This window comes from Sciurus carolinensis, chromosome 12 (genome assembly GCF_902686445.1).
Source record: "Sciurus carolinensis chromosome 12, mSciCar1.2, whole genome shotgun sequence".
Taxonomy (NCBI): Eukaryota; Metazoa; Chordata; class Mammalia; order Rodentia; family Sciuridae; genus Sciurus; species Sciurus carolinensis.
In genome coordinates this window covers 101,140,098-101,160,441 of record NC_062224.1, presented here as the reverse complement: position 1 = coordinate 101,160,441, position 20,344 = coordinate 101,140,098, and the positions used below count along the sequence as shown (strand labels likewise).

The window sequence follows — 20,344 nt, the reverse complement described above, 5'->3', positions numbered from 1 at the left end:
CTATCACCCCCCGCCCCCCAAAAAAAGTTTCCCAAGAAGTTAACACAAAAATTTGCCTAACAAATTTTTAATACTTCTTATAATACTTCATATAAGCCTTGTTCAAATAAATTCTATATGTACTTTTTAAAAATTTTATAGAATTAGGTTGTTAACCCATCACTGGTTTTCTCTTTTCTTACAATGGAACAGTGTTTCAAACAAAAGTTTAAAGAGAAACTTGATATATAGTAAGAATAACTGTGGGACTATGGAAAGGAGGAAGGCAGGATGGAAGTCGTCCCAGTGAAGTTTACCCCCACATGCCAAAAGGAAAAATAACTTTTCTAGAACAGAATTTTTCAAATATCCCAAAACCATCACTGTGAGTTCAAAAGAACTTTATATAAATAAGCAAATGATCAAGAATTCAGACCAAGAATGTCCATCCTCATAGGCTTTCCATACCGACAGAATTAGTCATAGATAATGGACATAAAAACAACCAGTATGGATTAGAACATCCTCTATGTATTAGAAACAGTGACTGTCTTCTCCATGCATTTGTCTCATAAATGGAAAAAGTTCTTATCTACTGTGTGTTAAGGTCTTTACATGTATTTTCTTCATATTCTCACAGGAAGCTTGTGGGATAAGTTCTAATGTTCTCATTAATACGGTAAATATGCAAATGACAGCTACAAACCCAGATATAAGGTTACAAAGGCACATTAAAAAGAAAAGGCTGAGAAAAATCTTCCTTAGACATCAGCTTTAATGATTTCAGATTAAAAATAAGAGTAAAGAAAAAGGGTATGTAAAGAAAAACATTGGGACAGATTTGGAATGGCAGGTTGGGATCAGATTGTGAAGGATATTAAATTGCTCTCTGAGAAGTATGGACTTTAGGCAGTAAAAATAAATGGCTTGTTTGATTGAGAAGTTAACATTATCAATGTAGTTCTTCAAAGGAATGACTGGCAGTAGTATAGAAGAAAAATTGGAGGGAAGAGACAGACTAGAAGTCAGGGTACCAGTTAAAGACAACTAAAATACACTTGGAAAAGGAGTGAGTTATAGTACCAAAGAAAAATCAAAAGAGATCTGGTGGCTGAGCTGATTTGGAGAGAGTGGATGGGAAAAGAAGAGCCAAAAATTATTCAAATTTTACTGTTAAGTGGCTCAGAAGTATCAGTTCTTCACTTTTACCCTATTTGCCCTGAGACATTCCTAATGATGGTGTTGGTAGTGGCAGTAGTAACAATAAAATAAAAATGATACTCATCACTTTTATAGCATTTTCTACTTAACAGGTATTGTTCTAATGACTTTAACTATATTAATTTACTTAAATCTTCACTGTCAGAAGGTGCACAGTGGTGGTGTCTCCCCCAGCACTCCACTTTTATACATAAGCAGTACATTTACTGTGGTCATACAAATAGCATCTAAGGAAGCTGGGACTTGAAACCAGGTAGTTTGGCTCCACAATCCATGCTTTTAACCACTATTTTTCATCAACGAGAGGAGCGTAGGAAGCAGATTCCTTGTGCTTGCTAAGAGCATAATCATATAATCTTTGTGAAGAAAGACTTGGACTGAATACAAGTGGCTTTAAAGAAAGCATCTACTGTTTCCATTATCTTTTCTCTATTGTTAAAAATTTCTTGGGAGGAAGAATGGTCTTAACCTTCAAAATCGAAGGCTAGGCAATGGTTATCACAACACAAAAAGAGTCATCAGTTGCTTCCTGATTATAGTAAATAAGCATTCTTGAAAAAATAATTTGTAACTGAATCTGACCAAATCACCAATTTACAAAAATACAAGAAAGCAAGGAAGATGTTAGATGAACCATGGCGATACAATCAGCAAAAATCTAGATGGTCAGAAACTCTGCAGGTCAAAATACCTGTTATATCAACCAATAATTAACACATTCTCTCTCTCTCATAATCAAGAGTTAGACATATATAATTAAGACACACATAGTCGTAAAATAAGAGAGCTAAACATATCAAGCAATTAAAATACATAGTCTTTGAATTCTGATTTTTTTTTTGCGGTGCTGAGGATCGAACCCAGCGCCTTGTGCTTGCAAGGCAAGCACTCTACCAACTGAGCTATCTCCCCAGCCCCTTGAATTTTTAAAAATAAAACTGGACATATGTAACTGATGATATTAAAGAATTATTCTTAATTTTTTTAGGTGTGATAAAGTTATTATAGTTTTATTTTTTAAAAGTCCTTATCTTTTAAGACATCCAACTTAAATATTTACATGAAATGTACATCCATGATTTATTTCATATTAATGGGGACTAAGCAACTGAGGCGAGGTATGGGGACACAGATAAAACAAGACTGAGTATGAGTGATTATTTCTGAAGTGAGTAATAGATACATAGGGAATCATTAATCATACTCTTTGATTTTGTATATATTTAAAAATTTTCATAATAAAGAAATAAAATTTTCCCTCAGATCTTTTTAACATCAAAACATTTTACTAGTCATATACATTTTCTAAAAAAAAGATACTGTACAAATCTGATTAAAAAAAAAAATGGGATTCCAAAAGAGCTTCCTTCCTTACCAGTGGCTCCAAAGGCATCTAGACATTCCAAAGGTTTTCGTTCCTCAGCCAAAGCAGCCAATGTACAGAATATCAGCTGACTAGAAGGAAGTAATATAAAGGTAATTTTATGAAACTATGGCTTCATCATTGTAGATTTTATTTCATTTAAGAGAAGTGAGAAGGGGGGGTCTCTAGTTACTGTACAAACTTTTTTGAAAAGAGACCCAATAAAATATACCCCAATTTAATAGTATAAGATCTAAAAATTTATGAAATTAAATTATGAATTTATCTGGGTTCTATTTAATAAGCCTTTCTTCATGTACCTATTAATAAAACTTGCCCACGAAAGCACAAGCCTATTCATTAATTATATAAAATTAGGCCAATTTTACTTTCTGACAAAAACCAAAACAAACACACATATACACACAAAGTAAATAAAAAAAACTGACTTGGTAGAAAAATTATCATTTTTGAGAAAATGTTAAAATAGATGATTTTCATTCTTCATCTACAGTTTAATACATTAGAACATAAGAGGTTAATAGAAGGTACATCTGTAATGATTTGAAATATCCCATAACCCTATTTTTTTTTTCTTCCCAATTTATCTTACCGGTTTAGTTTCATTTTGGGATTAAAATAGGAATCTGTTTTCTGAGGTATAGAATAGTTAGGACAAACTTGTACATCTGTGTCTGCTTCTTTCAAAATTTCAGTAGTTGGTTTAGCAGAAGCTAAGAAGGAAAAAAAAAAAAGATTTCAGGGAAATACAAAGTTTTTCTAAACATCTAAAAAAATATATACTTGAAAAATAACTATTGTTTTGTATTAATGCAAATAGTTGGGTAGATATTAAAACCAAAAAACCTGATTTATTCATCACTGTCTCCAAGAAAATGTTGCACCCAGGTTAAAGGATCTGATGAATGAAAGTGTATAACTTAAAGTATTTTTTTAGCTGTCAGTGGACCTTCATTTTATGTATATGCAGTGCTGAGGGTCAAACCCAGTGCCTCACACATGCTAGGCAAGTGCTCTACCACAGAGCTACAATCCCAGTCCAAAATCTTGACTTCCTAGGATACCTACATATCTATATTGTGATTATCGAAGGCTATTCACTCTAAGATAGCACAAAATCCTAAGATACCTTCATGATTCATCAAACACAACATTGTATACGTTGGCTGCTAAATATATTTTATGGTGGTGTAATTGTTAGAAAATGAGTATGAGCAACTCTGTATGGTTGCATTCTACCTGCAAGCATAGCTGAGTAAGAATCACTATGTTGTCTAAGAGCTGGTGTGGTGGTGCTGCAGGCCTGTAATCCCAGCGACTTGGGAGGATCAGGCAGGAGGGTTGAGTTCATAGCCAGCCTCAGCAATTTAGCAAGGCCCTAAGCAACTCAGTGAGACCCAGTCTCTAAATTAAATACAAAAAAGGGTGGGGATGTGGCTCAGTGGTTTAGTGCCTCTGGGTTCAATCCCTGGTACCAAAAAAAAAAAAAAAAAAAAAAAAAAAAAAGAAAAGAAAAGAAAAGAATCACTGTTTCCTGATCATGCTGGACTTTAGATACTTTCTCATATTATTATTATTATTATTATTATTATTTTTTTTTTTGCGGTGCTGGGGATCGAACCCAGGGTCTTGTGCTTGCAAGGCAAGCACTCCACCAGCTGAGCTATCTCCCCAGCCCCTCATATTATTATTTTAAATCATAAATGACATTCTAGCAAGTAATGAAAAAATGATTCTACACTTAATATACATTAGAATCCTTCAGCTATAAACTCAAATTAAATACTGATGTGTATATATGTGCATGTTTTAAATATCAAGAAATAAGGCATAAAATGTGTAGGGAAAAAAGAAATGAGATCCTTTATGTCTGAATTTCTTGATAACATTACCATCAGAACATTAACTAAATGTTGACTCTATTTCTCTTATAGTGCTGAGCAACAGGATATGATATGTATATTAATACATATCCTTCTAAAGAGGCATGTCACATCTCACAAAATTTGTCTTTCTCAAATGATGTTCTGTGAGAAAATTAAGTTTCAGAGAAAATTATTAAATTATTTCAGTGACTTTTTTTTTTTTTTTTTTTTTTCATTTCTTGAAAGAATGGTACATAATACCACACTAGCTGGATAGAAGTCAATCACTAAATACAATGGAAGCTTTTGGCCAGAAGGCCTTAATTTAATTCCTTAGAAAGGCTAACAAGCTACTAATGAGTTGATTATCAGATAGGAAAAAGGTTTATATTTCATGCTACATCCTTTTTCCAATGTAAAGATAACAGTTATTTACGTAAAATTTGTTACCAAAATATAATTCTATAATTTTTCATTAAGATACCTATATTTACTTGAGTGTCACTTGCGTTTTTTTTTACACCATTAATTAAATATATCTGTTGAGAATAGCTGAATGTTACTGGAAACCTCCCAGAAAGAAAACAAAATGTAAAGTAATGAATTGGTAGTTAACCGAATCATTTCACTAAATCTGTATTTTATCTGCCTACAGTCTGGAAAAAAAAAAAAAAAACAGGACCACTATTTAAAGATATACCTGTTAATATGTTAATGAGTTGCTCAACTTACCAGCAGTATACCTGGATTTAGTCTCTCCTTTATTCACGTGGCGCCTAACATGTCCTAGCATATCAGTCCTTCTGGTGATTGTTGCTGAACAAATGATACAATGATAATGGGCTCCCATTTTACTGGATATCTATCAAACAGAAGTTAAATAAGTTACTATGACAATTAAACAGAAGTTTGAAGTTGAAAATATGTTAGTATCTTGGGTTAAATGGTATAGAAGTTAATGATAGTTTTGCCATGTAACTATTAAAAGGATCTTAACTTCCTTACGAAATTTACTCTTTCTTTGGTGGCTTGGGGGTGCTCCAGGAATGGAACCCAGGTGCACTTAACCACTGAACTACATTCCCACCCCTTTTTATTCTTTATTTTGAGAGAGGGTCTCACTAGGTTACTTACAGTCTCACTAAGTTGCTGAGGCTGACTTTGAACCTTAAGATCCTCTTGCCTCAGCCTCCCAAGCTGCTGGGATTATAGGCATGTTTCACTGTGCCCCGCTCCTTATTAAATTTAGTTTCCTAGTTTTCCCCATTCATTCTATTCAGGAAATCATTGTATTGTATTTTCTGTAAGCTGCACTTACAAATGCTAGCAGTTGCATCCTGGTAAATGTTTAATGGCTCGCCAAGAAAATAAAGCCCTGACTTAAGTATTTGCAAACTTCTATGGTATATCATACCATGGCCATTTCAAGTCATAACTGTGACAGATTTCAGGATACAAATGTAATTATCACTGAATGTGAATTTGAGGAGAGATGTGCAATATCATACCTTCATAAAGTATTATCACCATGCAGATGTAAAAAACTTTAAGGGCACAGATAGTGAAATGTAGAAAAATAATTAGGAATAGTGAATTCTGAATATTCATTAGCTCTTTTTAATTAAAACTTTAAGATTTCAGAAAGTTTCTTGATTCTGTCAAACTTAAAAGTACAAAGAACATGGGGGCAGTGAATATGAAATTGAAGCATACTAAGTTATTTACTAACTCATAGAAATTTAAAGCTTCTATTCCATGATCAAAATTTATTTTAAAAGACAAATTATTCTCTAAATTCTCCACTCCAAAATAGGTAAATGGTTTTAATTTTCATTTTGAACACAAGAGCAATTTACTTAACTGAAATTAAAAACTATAAAATGAAAAGATCAACCCGGCAAGTTTTTTAAATAAATCTCATTTTTCTCTTTATGATCATCTGAAAGCACGCACATGCAGAATTTTAAAGTAAACTATATTACTGAACATGAGCATTTTAGTTAAGTCAGGAATCACTTCTTGGCCTTTTGGTTAAGATCAAATGTAGTTCTAATGCAAATAAAAAACTGTACTTCCTTAAAATATTAAATTCAAAAATAAAAAATATAACATCCAATTACCTGCTCTCCAATAACATTTGGTTTTACTGGTCGACAAGGTAAATGACAGATGCACATCCTGTAACCTAGAATGAAGAAGGTCTGGCTGTCATATCATTTGTTCATTAAATAGTCAATTAACATTATCAGTAAATATTACATGATAAAAATAATTGGGATTATCCTTGTATTTGGGATAGACAAGACAGATAGAAGTTATTGTTTCTTTGAAACTCAGTTTAATCATATATTCCCTGCTGCCTTAACTTTTTCTTAGGCATCATCTTCTTTGTCTCATGCTATATTTACCATTATTATATAGACTCTTCTTCATTTATGATATGGCACCATCCTGATTCTTTTCCCACCATTCTTAATCTTCTTTACAATATCTACTCTAAAATGCAGATACTGCTTAGGCTCAATCATCTGTGTGACTTTTTTTTTTTTTTTTTGGTAACTTTAACCTTTTTCATGATTCCAATTCTTTGACTTATAAGAAGGAATCCCAAATTATAGTTCTATTACTAACTCATCCCTGAGAATCAGATTGCTATTTCTTTTTCTTTTTTTTTTTTTTTTTTTTTTTTTTGCGGTGCTGGGGATCGAACCCAGCGCCTTGTGCTTGCAAGGCAAGCACTCTATGGATTGAGCTATCTCCCCAGCCCTAAGATTGCTATTTCTAATGATTAAGGATCTTTAGTGAATGATCTGATCAGTATCTCAAAAGGTACTTGTCAAGCCTAAATTTATCCATTCCATCCCACCCCCGTGATGCTAGAATGAACCCATAGCTAGGGAAGTGCTCTACTAGTGAGCTACATTCCCAGTCCCTATCAATTCTTCTTGAACCAGGATTCTTACTTTTTTAATCAATGATAATGACTTAAACTCTCTTCTAACTCAAAGCTTACAGGTCATCTTTCTTTTCTTATAGCTTACATTCACTCATCATTCACTCATTTCTCTTACTTGTGTATGCTGAAAGTGTCCCAGGGGAAGGGGGCAGGGGGAAGTGCCCCAGAACTTGCTCTTCCCATTAATATGTATACCTATGATTATCTCATTCAATTTCAAGACTTTGAATACTACCTGTATTTGGACAACTCCCCAAAATATATCTCTAGCCCTAACCTCTGCCTGAAACTCCAGATTCATACAGCCTACAGGATATCTGACATCTACGTTTAGATGCAGCTCTACCTTTAGATGATTAAGTCTGACTTCCTGGCCTTCTTCCCTGTATCTGGTCCTAATGTAATTGTCTCTAGCTCAGTAAAGGACAACTCCATTTTTCTAGCTGCTCAAGTCCCAAACCCAAGCAATTCTTGGTTTTCTTTTTCTCACATCTCAAATCCATTCCTTTAGCATATATTGTTGTTTCCACCTTCAACATATTTGTCAGTTTCTTTGAAGCTTGCTCACTAAGACAAAAACTAGCGTATCTTAATATCTACCATAGCACTACCATGTGAAAGAACCCAACAGCCTAATAATATACATGAAAAAATTCACACTCAAAAGTAAAGAAACACCATAAGCCACTCAGGAGAAGAAAATAACTTGGAGGAGACCAAACCTAAAGGTTAAACAATGTCCCAAATAAAGAATATGAATGACATCTTTTTAATTAAAATGAGAACTTTCCTTTTTGCTAAGAAACCTATATGGTATACTATATGTTCTTATATATAAACTTAAAAAGACAGAATGGGCAAGGCACAATAATGCACACCTGTAATCCCAGTGGCTTGGGAGACTGAGGCAGCCAGTCTCAGCAACTCAGTGAGAACCCATCTCTAAATAAAATACACAATAGGCCTGGGGATGTGGCTTAGTAATTGAGTGCCCAGAGTTCAATTGCCAGTATCAAAACAACAACAACAAGAAAAAAAAAGACAGAATGGTTCTGGAATGAGGCTCTAATTCCCTTTTCCCTAAATAACTAGTGATATCCTTTTACCAGTACTACTAAGAAAATAGTTCTGGCTTTTTTTTAGGGTGTCTCATACTGTTTCATCTAGTTTGGTTGAAACTTCAGACAACCACGTTTAACAATTTCTATGCTCACATAATCATACACATACGTATACATACACACAGAGAAAAAAGATAGTTATTTTGGGTTTTTTTTTGGGAGGACTTCTTTTATTCAAATGGAATCTTATAAAATCTTCCCTATGTATTTTTGTTTTCATTAGTAGTCTACTGTGGAAATACTTCCAAGTTAGCTGGTATATACAGAATGTACTCTTTTCAATGGCTCCACTATATCTCATGGTATGTATATAGCATAATTTAGTCAACCATACCTTTTATTTTAATCGTAAGCTTTTGTCACTAAGTACATAGTGCAATGAATACCCCGTACATCAACCTATCCTTGTACATCTAAGCTTGTTCATTGATTCTGTCATTTCTACGGTACTTATAGGAGAGAAACTGCCTATTGTGTATTTTAAATGTTAAAAGATATTGCCAGATCTTTTTCCAAAATACATAAAAAAAACAAAAAACAAAATACATAATAATTCACTTAATTCACTATCTCAGAATCTAGAAAGTCTTTTAACTTGATAAAATCTTGTTTTTGTCCTGCAATAGTCTTTTCCTTATGAGTCCTCTTGTTAAATTTATTCTGTCAAATTGCATCATTTTTCTTTATATAATTGGTGTGGAGGGGCTGGGGTTATAGCTCAGTGATAGAGAGTGCTTGCCTAGCATGTGTGAGGCACTGGGTTTGATTCTCAGCATCACATTAAAACAACAACCACCACCACCAAACGACAACAACAACCAAAAAAACCAGATAAATAAAATAAAGGTTAATTCTTAAAAAAAAAATTGGTGTGATTTTTAAATTTTTGTCCCCTAATTTTATCTAGAATAGAGAAAGGCAATGATTTTCAAATATTTATCTTATACCCCAGCATAATCTGAGTACTCTTAACTCTAGCTTTTTAAGCTATCACATAGAAAAAAGATGAGATCTTTTAACATTTAAAATTATTTTATTTTATTGTTTGGTACATTTACTTTGCATTCAAAAAGATGTGTAAAATGGTAGTTGTTTTACTACTAATTTTTTAAAACATTGTTCAATAAGCAATATGGACTCCCAGGGTTAGAGTACCCCATATAGAATAGATGCATTCATGTTTGTGTACCTAGTATCATTTGTATCTATTGCCTATAGAGCTATTAAACATATTAAATGGGAGCCATTAAATCCTTCATAATTTTGAACTAAAAACGTTTGATCATGTTCATGATAAAATTCCAAGACTGGTAACAAGTAATGAATTTCACGTATGTCATTTAGCAAGCACAAAAATACTAACCTTCAAATTCAACTGAGACTTTCCAGTGTAAATTCTGAAGATGACGACGAAGCTTATGACTATTACAAGCTCTGAATTTTTCCTTAGGGCACAATGGACAAGCTTGTTTGTTTCCTGAAAAAGTAATGAGACCCAATAATGCACAGACTATACCAATTATTAATGCATGGATTAATCTACAAAAGAGGCAAAAGGAAACTTTTCCATGCTTCCCTCCTACTGCTTAGTCTTAAATTTAGGGATAAGTCATTATTCAGGACCCAAGTCATAGTTCACAATGATGGTGGCAAATGATCATTGATTTTTTTTTTTTTTAAACCCTATAATTCTCCTTTCTGTGGTTAGCTTATGTCTGTTGCCACTAGGAACAGAGAAGTTGAGAAAGTGATACATGTATGCACCATTCATCCCTTCCTTAGTTAACACAAAGAGTTTGAAAAACGGAAGAAGGAAGTGAAAGAATAGATGAAATAATTGTTATTTGAGGGTGTGGGGTGAAACATGGTTAGAACCACTAAATATATATATCCTGAATTTCACTCTATTACTGAAATTTCACTCTATTACAGAAATGAACATATAGGTTCATTCTTCTTTATTCACATATTCCTGAGAAGATAATGGATCATCAACATAGAAGCCTTAATTAGAAATCCAATGGCTCTCAAATAAAAACTTTTATAGTGTACAAAAGAATTAATCTCAAATTCAACATTAAAGCAATACAAATACAGAACTAAACAGTAACTCATTTAATAATTTTTAATTTAACAAATCTTTCACATATAGCATTTTACAAGAATAGGTACAATTCAGCCGGGTGTAGTGGTACACACCTGTAATACCAGCGAGGCTGAGACAGGGGGATTGAAAGTCTGAAGTTGCCTGGAAAATTTAGCGAGAACTTGTCTCAATATAAAAAACTTAAAGGGCTGGGGATATAGCCCTGGGTTCACTCTCCAATTAAAAAAAAAAAAAAAAAAAAAAAAAAAAAAAGGCACATTTTTTTTTTTTTCACGTACACTGTCTACTTCAAAAAAACCATGAGCAGAGCAGAAAAAGAGGAGTGAAGCACTGACAATGCTGTAGAATGCTCCAACCAGCCCTATACCTGTCTTAGGGTTTCTTTTACATATTATTTAAACTGCTATTTTGGGGATCTGTGTTAACTTGTAGCCAATGTAATTTCTAACTTACGGAATACACAGCCCTGAAAATTTATGATATTGTAATTTCCCTGAGGAGTTATGAATTAATTTATTTCACAGCATCTTTGCACAAAAAAGCTACCAATTTCCTGAATAAAAGTTTCAAAATTTTAGTACTATTCTAGTTAAATAGCAACAAGTCTATTCTCTCTCTCTGTTGCAGTGCTGGGGATCCCAGGGCTTTATCCACGCTAAGCATGTGCTCTACCACTAAGCTTTACTCTCAGCCCTTAAACAAGTCTATTCTTAGCAAACTGTTTTCAACAGCTGAAAGATGACAACCTAATAGAAAGTAATCAGGGGAGGGAGGAGGTAGGGACACAACACAAAACATTGATAATCAACATACCTGCATCAAGATTATCTGAGTTCAATGAATTGGCAGAATCAAAATCCCCTTCAGTTACAAAAGCTAACTTCTCCAGATCACCAAGCTGCCTTTGAATTGAGATGTGTCTCTCTGAAAAGAAATTTGAGTTACAAAATTATTTTTAACAATTTGTTTTCTAGTTTCATGACATTAGAGAAGCCCAAAAAGTGTCTATAAAAGAGAAATGCTCAATACTAAACATTACCAACAGTTGCAAACATCAAGAAAAGACTACTGGATTTAGTACGTAGCATGTCTGGTGACCTTCAAAAGAGCCTTCGTGAGGTATTTGGGAGTAGAAATGAGATTGGTAGGGGAAAGGAAATACAGAAAATCAGTGTAATCATTTTTTCAAGAACTTTGGCAGAAAAAGATAAGATGAAATTTTAATTTGCCATTTCTTTCTAAGGATAGAGAGGCTTGAATATATTTGCATCTCAAACAAAAGGAAAATTTATAAAGTGGGAGCTGAATATATCTCCATATGCTAAATGATACAGCTCCCAAAGAAATAGGAGACAATGTAAACCGTTACGTTAAACAATTTTTGACAACTGACATTCTCAACTATTCCTCTAAGAGCTTCACTCTCAGTGCATTTGTTCACTCATTTGTATAATTAAAAAAAATTTTTTTCCCCATGGTACTAGGGATTGAACTCGGTCTAAAACACGTTGGCAAGCCTCTAGCCCTGAGATGTGCCACCAGTCCTTTTTAAAATTTTATTTTGAGAGTCTCTCTAAGTGGCCCAGGCTGGCCTGTTTGCTTCAGCCAGTAGTGAGATTACAAGCATGTGCCACCACATCTGGTTCATTTATATAATTTGTGTTATTGTCTGTCTTCCTCACATTATAAGCAATAAGGTAGGGGCTATGCCTTATTCATCTTCCTGCTGGTATAGTGGCTAGTGCAGGAGCTTCACAAAGTATGCGCTATTGTCTGTTAAACAAATAAAAAAAAAAATCATTGGGAAAGAAACAGGAGCACATTGCATCAATAATTTTGGAATCAATTCAGCACTATCAAACATTCCTGTTTATTGAAAAGATGTTTCCACTTTATTTTAAAGTGAGTGGAAACAAAGAGCAACAAACATTAGTTACCTTCTTATACTAGGTATTATTCAAATGACTTTTAATGAGGTATAATTGCCAGAATCAGACAAAATTTTTTTTGTTTGATTAAACAAAGTTTTAATTGGTAGGTTAGGTCAGGCACAGTGGTGCACACCTATAATCCCAGCAACTTGGGACGCTGAGGCAGGAGGATCACAAGGTTGAGGCCAGCCTGGGGAATTTCGTGAGACACTGTCTCAAAATAAAAAGGGTTTGAGATGTAACTCAGTGGTAGAACACCACTGGGTTCAACTCGCAGTACCACAAAAACAAATAAATAAATAAAAATATAAAGTAAATTTATAGGTCAGACATTAATAGTCAAGAAATGACTGTACATAAACCATGTCATATTTGTAACAATAAAGACTTTTGGCTTTCATAGTTCAAAGATCTGTGTATGTGAAACAAGATAACACCACATAAAAATGTGCTTATTGAACTTATTCTGTTAAAAAAAGAGAAAAGACCTTGGTAAGTTAGAAAACAGAAAATCCTGTGGTCCACCATTGAAGACTGCCGAAGATCTGTCTAAATATTCATGATATTCCCATAAACATCTCTGAAATCACTTTCTGGTTTAAAACAGTTATCATACAATCTGTCTTTAAATCAGCTAACTTGTTTTTTGTAACACACTAATAATGCAGAAGTCAATAGGCAAACCTCTTGTTAAATCAGATGAGTCCAAGTTGCTAGGATGTTCTTGAACAACTTCTTCTGTTACTTTTTCCTCAATTTTCAATTCTATTTCAGAAACACCATCTTCATCTTGCCTAGTTATGACTGGCTTGGAAGGACTAACTAGACTGTCTAAAAATAATTTAAAAAATGTGATAATAGAATTTTAGTTCTAATGAAATTCAGTTTCTCAATCATCAATTTGTTCCAGTAATGCATTTTCAGGTTACTTAAACGGTAGATGTACGCATTTTTTTAAATCACATACTTATACATTTTTAAAATACATAAGTAAACACTATGTTTAAGGCATTCTTAATGGTGGGGAGGTAGAGAAACACACATTCCCTAAAGCTGTTGAATTACTTCTGATTAACTTAACGAGATACAATCTATAGCTGAGGTAGGACTATTTAGCCAGGAAAGCATAACACCCTCAAACACGCATCAGAGCCAGAGGTGAAGGAATAACAGATCTTACATTGAATCCTGACCTTATAAGGAGGGGCCTACCTCAGGCATCTTTTTCCAAAGATCAGCTTTACTCTATCTGCTATAAGTTACATGTTGTTTTAAAGCTGCAAAATCATTCTATTAGACTATAACTGTTCAAGTGGTTTTTTAATTTTTTGGTACCAGGGATTTAACACAGGAGTGCTTAACCACCGAAACACATCCCCAGCCCTTTTTATTTTATTTTTTTTAAATTGTGAGACAGGATCTTGCTAGGTTGCTGAGGCTGGTCTCCGACTTGCTATCCTGTCTCAGCCTCCCAAACCGCCACAGAGCCCCGCTTATTCAGGGGTTTTATAAACATTAAAAGCAAAACTGCCCTAGTAGTAAAGATGAATTAATGTAAGAGTTTAAGTGATAATTTAGAAAGAGTATAAAGTTCAGTTTATGTGCCACAAAATAATTTGTTGAAGAAACTTAAGTTTTAGATGTCACATTTAAAAATATTTAGAAGATCCTTATTAATCATCAATCTTAAATTCCTACATGATCCAATAAACTACCACTTAGAAAACACGCAAGCACATTCAGAGCACGGATAATATGGGCTATCTTCTACAGCTGACTTCTGATGGGCTGTTGTGATGCACAGCTCAACTAGCATTTATGTGTGAAGGCAGACATACATGACTGAGTAGACTCCCAAACAACTCATTAGCTTCAAATTCTTTATAGAAGCAAGTTGCTCAAGAAAATGAAATAATGAGACAAGCCCACCTCTTTGAGCATGTCAAGGCAGAAAAACTGACAGTAATAGTTTCTAAGTCTTGGCAGCTAGGATCTACTTACTGTAGGCTGCCCCAGTTACCATGTCACGCTTGAAAGGACTTAGTTAAGCCCAGGAAACCAGGCTGAGAGGGAAACTACCAAATTATGTATAACTTCCTTTTCTGTACCATAAAAATTCCTCTTCAACGAAGAAGGCTTTAACCTTATTATTTTCTTCTACCTGCAGCACCCCCGGCCTCCACATATCCTTCATGGTAACGTCCTCGAGGTTTATGGCGCCTTCTTTCATTCAGTACCGCTGTTTTACCCTTACCCGCTACACCGGTCTCGCCTCCCCCACCTCGCATTTCTCTAAACCTGCTTTTCCCCATAAAGACCCTTCTCTACTCCCCAGTAAGGAGCGCTTTCTCGCTCCTATGCGGCAGAAAGATCTAGGCCTCCGGCACTTACTGCTTTCAGCCTCCTCAGGGGCAGAGGCTAGGGACGGGGACAGGGCCGGTGCCTGGGCCAGGGCAAGGGCTGGGGCTGAAGCCGAGGCCGAAGTCGGAGTCGAATCTGGGGCGGGAGCTGGGACCCGAGCCGAGTCCGGGGCCGGGGTCGGGACCCGGACCTGGGCCGCCTCCTCCTGCAGGGGTAGCAGCTCCTCCTCCGCCATGTTCTCCATAGTTACCGCCTCCGTGCCAGGCCCGCCCGGGGACTGGGAGGGGCTCTCGGCGGGGCGAGAGAACTGACGTTAATGCCCACAGGGCTGGATCCAAGGAGTGGGGAAGCAAACGGGGAGGGCGGGACGCGTGCAATGGACAAAAGACGAAGGACCAGTGACCGGATCCTGCCAGCAGGAACAGAAAAAGCCAAAGGCAGCGACTCTAGAACCCATCGACTTCCCGTTCCTCGAGGCGTTACGACGCCACCACAGACTGCGCAGAAGCGTGCTGACGCCGGCGTCCAATGGGGCGAGGGAGTTCGGTTTCCGCCGAGCGCCTGCGTCCCGCCCGCCGCCGGCGGAGCGCGCCGAGCCTACAGCCCCCAGGGTGCACTGCGCCGCGGGGCGGGGTGGAGCCAAGCCCTCGGAACCAGCAGCTGGAGGGCTGAGCAGACCCCGCGGAGCGCTCGCGAGGGAGGCTGGGTCTGAGCGCAGGACTACGTTTCCCAGCGGGCGGCGGGCCCGCGGGGGCGCTTTTCCGTGGCCTGGGACTCCGGAGTCGCCCCCGCCGCGGGCGCTGGTAAGTGGAAAACTGGGGGTGCGCTGACCTGTCGCTGAGCAGCGGCCCCTCCGCCGCCTGCCCCCAGTACCCTAGCCGGCCGCCGCCCGGACTGGAGACGCGGGAATGACTCGTGCCTGGGCGGGGCGACTCTAGGGGCGGATCCGGGGTCGCCCGGGCGCAGTGGAGGGAGCGGTTCTGACCTGCTCCTGCCTCCGGGGCTGCCCTTCGCGACTTAGTAAGGGTCTGGGAATGGGCTGGTGGTGTCCCGGACCCTGGCCCTGCGGCTTATGGGTAGCGGAGGAGCTACCCTGTTCGACCGCCGGACTGACTGGGACTTGGACTCTGCTCTGCGTTTCACACTCTCGCCCGCGTCGTGACCCCAACCCCCTCTTCCTTTACGTTTGTTTAGCTTTCGTTTCCTGTAGCGCTGCGGTGTAGTCGCAGGTGGCCTGTACTTAACGGGTTGTTTTCCCCTGTTTTGCTTTGTGTTTAGGCTTTTAAAAGAGTTAAGAGTCGTTTGAACTTTGCGGCACTTGATTGATGCATTTTAGATACCTCAAGGTATATGTCTGGTGAATCTACCCCTTCTCCACGCCATGCTTTTCTCCAGTTTTACTTTCTGGGACTCCTTAGCTAGTTCCCTAGTGTATTTCTCCTTTTTTTCGGGTAAGCTCACTGGAGCAGGCAGGGGAAAACTTAAGTTTTTTTGGTTGTCCTGCCCGCGACTGGTCTGAACGTTATAGACTGCAGGGAAGGAAAGGGAAGCCCATTTTAGTCGCAGATACAAGACTCATACTTCCAGTTCGGTTTTCTTAGTTAACAAAGCTAAGTGCTTATCGGGTTGTTTGGGTCATTGCTTACTTGTTTCAGAACCCAGTGGAGAGGGTACGTGATTATTTGGCACTGTGAGCCCCTAACTGGAAGTTGGTCTCCTCGTCCTAATTAGGAAGTATATCTGGAGGGGTTTTTGTTGTTGTCCTTGTTGTTTGTGTTTAAATCTTTCCCCAGTTTATTGGAAACACTATCCCTATGAAACTTCTGCGAGTTGTAATTTTAAAGCTCCTTTAATCCACTCCTTTTAATTAGTATTCCTGGAGGTGTAGTTGACCCACTGCTTAACAGTCAGTTAAAAATGGAATAAGAACAATTATTGTAACCTGTCAAAATGCCAACTGTATCTGTATCAGTGCACCACTCAAAAGTCATTGATTTTTTTTTTTTCATTTCTATAAAATTGTCTCCTCCGCTCCCCCTACCGTTCTGTCAGTCCTTGGGATGGAACCCAGGGCCTTCAGGTGCTAGGCAAGTACTGTACTACTGAGCAATATCACCCACCTCTGATTATTTTAATTTCCAAAAGATAGATGATTATTTTGAAAGTTTTATTCAATATGTTAACCTCATCATTTAATACCAGCTGGAAACCAGATGAAAAGGATTTGAATTTAACTTGTGTGGTCTATGAGAATTTTAGTAAAAATTTCTAAGCACAAAGGAATTTTTGAAGTTGAATTACATTAAGGAAATGTACTATTCATCAGTAGCTGCATGTTATCACAATACTTAACACAATAATAAATATTACTCTACAGTTTCTGTGGGTCAAAAATTCAGAAATGGCTTTTTGGGTGGATCTGACTTGGAGTCTTTGATGAATCTGCACAGAAGATATCTCTGACAGGGATGCAAAGATCTGATAGGACTACAGGATGCTTCAAAAGTGGCTCACTTACATGCATGGCAGTTGGTTCTGGTTGTTAGCAAGAGGCCTCCATTCTTCTCTAGTGGGTTGCTTGAGTGTCACTTACGACATGGTGTCATTCCCTATATGGACCAACTCAAAACAGCAAGACAGAAGCCGCAGTGTCTTATATGACTTAGTCTCATACCACCATGTGGCAGTATCCTGTTGGTTACACAGGTCAGCCCTGTTCATTATGGAGGGCACTACTAAGAGTGTGATTGCCAAGCATCAGGAATCCTGCATAGCCATCTAAGAGAAGGCCCACACAGGGCAGTCCCCCTCAGTTTGTTTTGATTTGCATAAAATCCGTATGAATTTCACTGTTGGGAACATGCAATGGAAGGAGGTGTATGTTGCCTGTGTGAGAGGCTCTTAGGGCTCAGCGCACTGAGCCCAGATACTGTGGTTGGCACATTAACCACACCTAACCCCATCGCTGTGCCACCCTTTTCACCCTCAGCATGTTCCTTCTCTCTTGTTTTTCTGCCAGTGACCTTTTAGCCCATTGGGTATGATCCCTGTGCATGTTGCAAGCCCATTGGGTCATACAACTCTCAGACATATTCTGTCCAGCGACTGCTTGACAATATAAATCTACCTATGTAATAATAAAGTAGATGGTGTGCTCTGAAACTGGTCTCCCGAGGTCTGTCTTTGACTTTGTTGCCACACCCTCCTCAGCTGTTCTGTGGGCCCCGACTGGACTGGGTAACCCACATTTCACAGTGATGTGAATAGAAAACATTTGTCACAGTAAACATTTAGATGTTTTTCGTTGGATAGTCCACCCATCTGCCATGTTCTTTTTCAGTGTCTTGTAGGTAAGAGGTTTAAATTGGTGTTAGGGTGTCTACGGCAACAATAACAGGCCTGCATGATCAGTTAAAATCGTAAAAGGAAACTTTATAACCAGTTAGTTGCCCCTAGGCAATGTCTTTAATGGAAGTTCCCCTCACCCTTATGTTGCTTCAGGTTGGTCAGGAACTCCTGGACTTAAACCATCCTTCTTCCTTAGCCTTTGAGAAGCTGAGACTAACTATGGCCACTACCATGCCAGGCTACAATTGTTTTTTTTTTTTTTCTCAGTTGTGCATTTCCCTCCCCATATGTGGAATGGAATCCTTGAGACAAAAAAAGGATTACTGCTGTAATCTGGAAGGTCAATTGTGAATCCAACCATTACTTTAATTATCTTACAAAGGAAAAATCTGGGGTAATTTAGAATCTGTTCTTAGAAGTTGTGTTGAATATTACTAATTTTTCTTATTAGATTTTCAGTTAGCTGTTAACGTTTTCTTCTTGAAATTCATTAAATACTTCTAAAAATTTCAGTATAATTGATCATCCTTTTGTAGAACTTCACAACAGGAATAGGTGAAGTAAGTGGAATTGCTTGGCTTCTAACCTTTGTTGTGTTCATAATCTCAGTATGTGTCTATTGCCAGCTATTAACTCTTCTTTGGGTTTTGCGTCTAGATCTCTTTTATATATACCTTCCCCTACAGGCCTTGTATATGTTCCCAATCCCTGCCACTGTGTCCTAGCATGGGATGCTGCTCTGTGCTAATGAGAATGCTTATGCTGCAGGGTGTGGCTATGTTTGCCTTCTAATCCCGTGTCACACTCCTTTGGTCATTAGCTAACAATATTGACTTGGTCTAGAGCCTAACTGGAAAAAGAAAACTGGGGTGGAAAGTGAACAGAGGAACTGCAATAGGCAGGAGTTGGAAGTGGCTCAGAATGAGTGGGTACTCTGAGAAGGAAGAATTCACCCAGTCATTCACTCTGCAGGCATTTGTGAGCACCTCCTCAGTTTTTCATAGAGCATGCTTTTCCGGGAGCTCAATGTCTAGTAGAAAGACAAACCACATAAGTATGGAGTTAGACCCCATTATGTCACCCTGTGCAAGTCGTGTTTTATATCCATTGTTTCATTTGATACCCTTTTGATTCCCTCAAGCAGGGTGAGTTGTCTGTATATACAATGAAAGTAGGGCTTTAACGATGTATGCAGTTTGCCCTAAGCTGTGCATAGTGACAGGGTGTGTCTGGGAAACTGAAAATGTATGACTAATTGATTTGAGGTATAGGCGTGGTAAAAATATAGTCCTGCAGGCAGCTGAAAATGGTGATCTGATGTTTAAGGGACAAGTCATGGTTCATGGCATAGTTTTGAGGTTCATTCCTGAAAAGTTGATCAATAAGCTGAGGTAGAGTAGCAGCTTCTCATGAAAAAATGTAAGTGAAGGGAAGTGAAGTAGAGAATCTTGTCATCTTGAGAATGGCTAGAAAATGGAAATCATTTTGTAAAACTAATCTTTATATAGCAGAAGGAAGAATAATTGCTAATGCATTTTTTATTTGGTAAACAACACATAATATATTTTTAATGTTTATTTTAGCTTTTCAAGATGTCCAATAAAGAATCTTATGGAAAAGAAGATAAGTCTCAGGGAAAAGGCACCACCTTATTGCCAGTCTTTGATGAAGAAGTAAGAATTTTCATTTAATGACCTTTTTTTACAATTTATTTTTGTGGAATGAAAAAAAATTTACCTCACTTTTGCAATGAGATATGTAAATATTTAACTGTTCATATGACTCTGTAGAAGTCTTTTACTTTTCCCATTCTTTACTTAAATTATTTATTCCTCACAATTCTATGAGACAGTTACTGTTGTTACCAGTTACACAAATTAAGGAATTAAACTTTAAAATGTGTGTGGTGGCACATGCCTGTAATCCCAGCCACATAGGAGTCTGAGGCAGCTGGATCGCAAGTTCCAGGTTAGCCTGGGCAATTTAGCAAGACCCTTTCTTAAAATTTAAAAAAGAGCTGTGAATTTAACTCAGCGCGTGAGACTCTGGGTTAAATCCCCAGTGCTAAAAG

The 20,344-nt window shown here is 37.4% G+C and overlaps 2 protein-coding genes across 2 annotated transcripts in view; one reads left to right on the top strand and one right to left on the bottom strand.

The window, feature by feature from the left end:
• Positions 1-15,324, bottom strand: part of Trmt1l (tRNA methyltransferase 1 like) — a 28,697-nt gene extending 13,373 nt beyond the window's left edge. The window contains 8 exon segments of the mRNA XM_047520036.1: positions 2,576-2,655; positions 3,177-3,297; positions 5,182-5,311; positions 6,570-6,634; positions 9,890-10,003; positions 11,447-11,557; positions 13,249-13,395; positions 14,956-15,324. Of these exon segments, the coding sequence (XP_047375992.1) occupies positions 2,576-2,655; positions 3,177-3,297; positions 5,182-5,311; positions 6,570-6,634; positions 9,890-10,003; positions 11,447-11,557; positions 13,249-13,395; positions 14,956-15,169 (982 nt within the window). The 5' untranslated portion in view covers positions 15,170-15,324.
• A 139-nt stretch (positions 15,325-15,463) lies between these two features.
• Positions 15,464-20,344, top strand: part of Swt1 (SWT1 RNA endoribonuclease homolog) — a 94,888-nt gene continuing 90,007 nt past the window's right edge. Inside the window, exons 1-2 of the mRNA XM_047520035.1 lie at positions 15,464-15,728; positions 19,857-19,946. Coding sequence (XP_047375991.1) covers positions 19,866-19,946 — 81 coding nt within the window. The 5' untranslated portion in view covers positions 15,464-15,728; positions 19,857-19,865. The remainder of the gene's footprint in view (positions 15,729-19,856; positions 19,947-20,344) is intronic.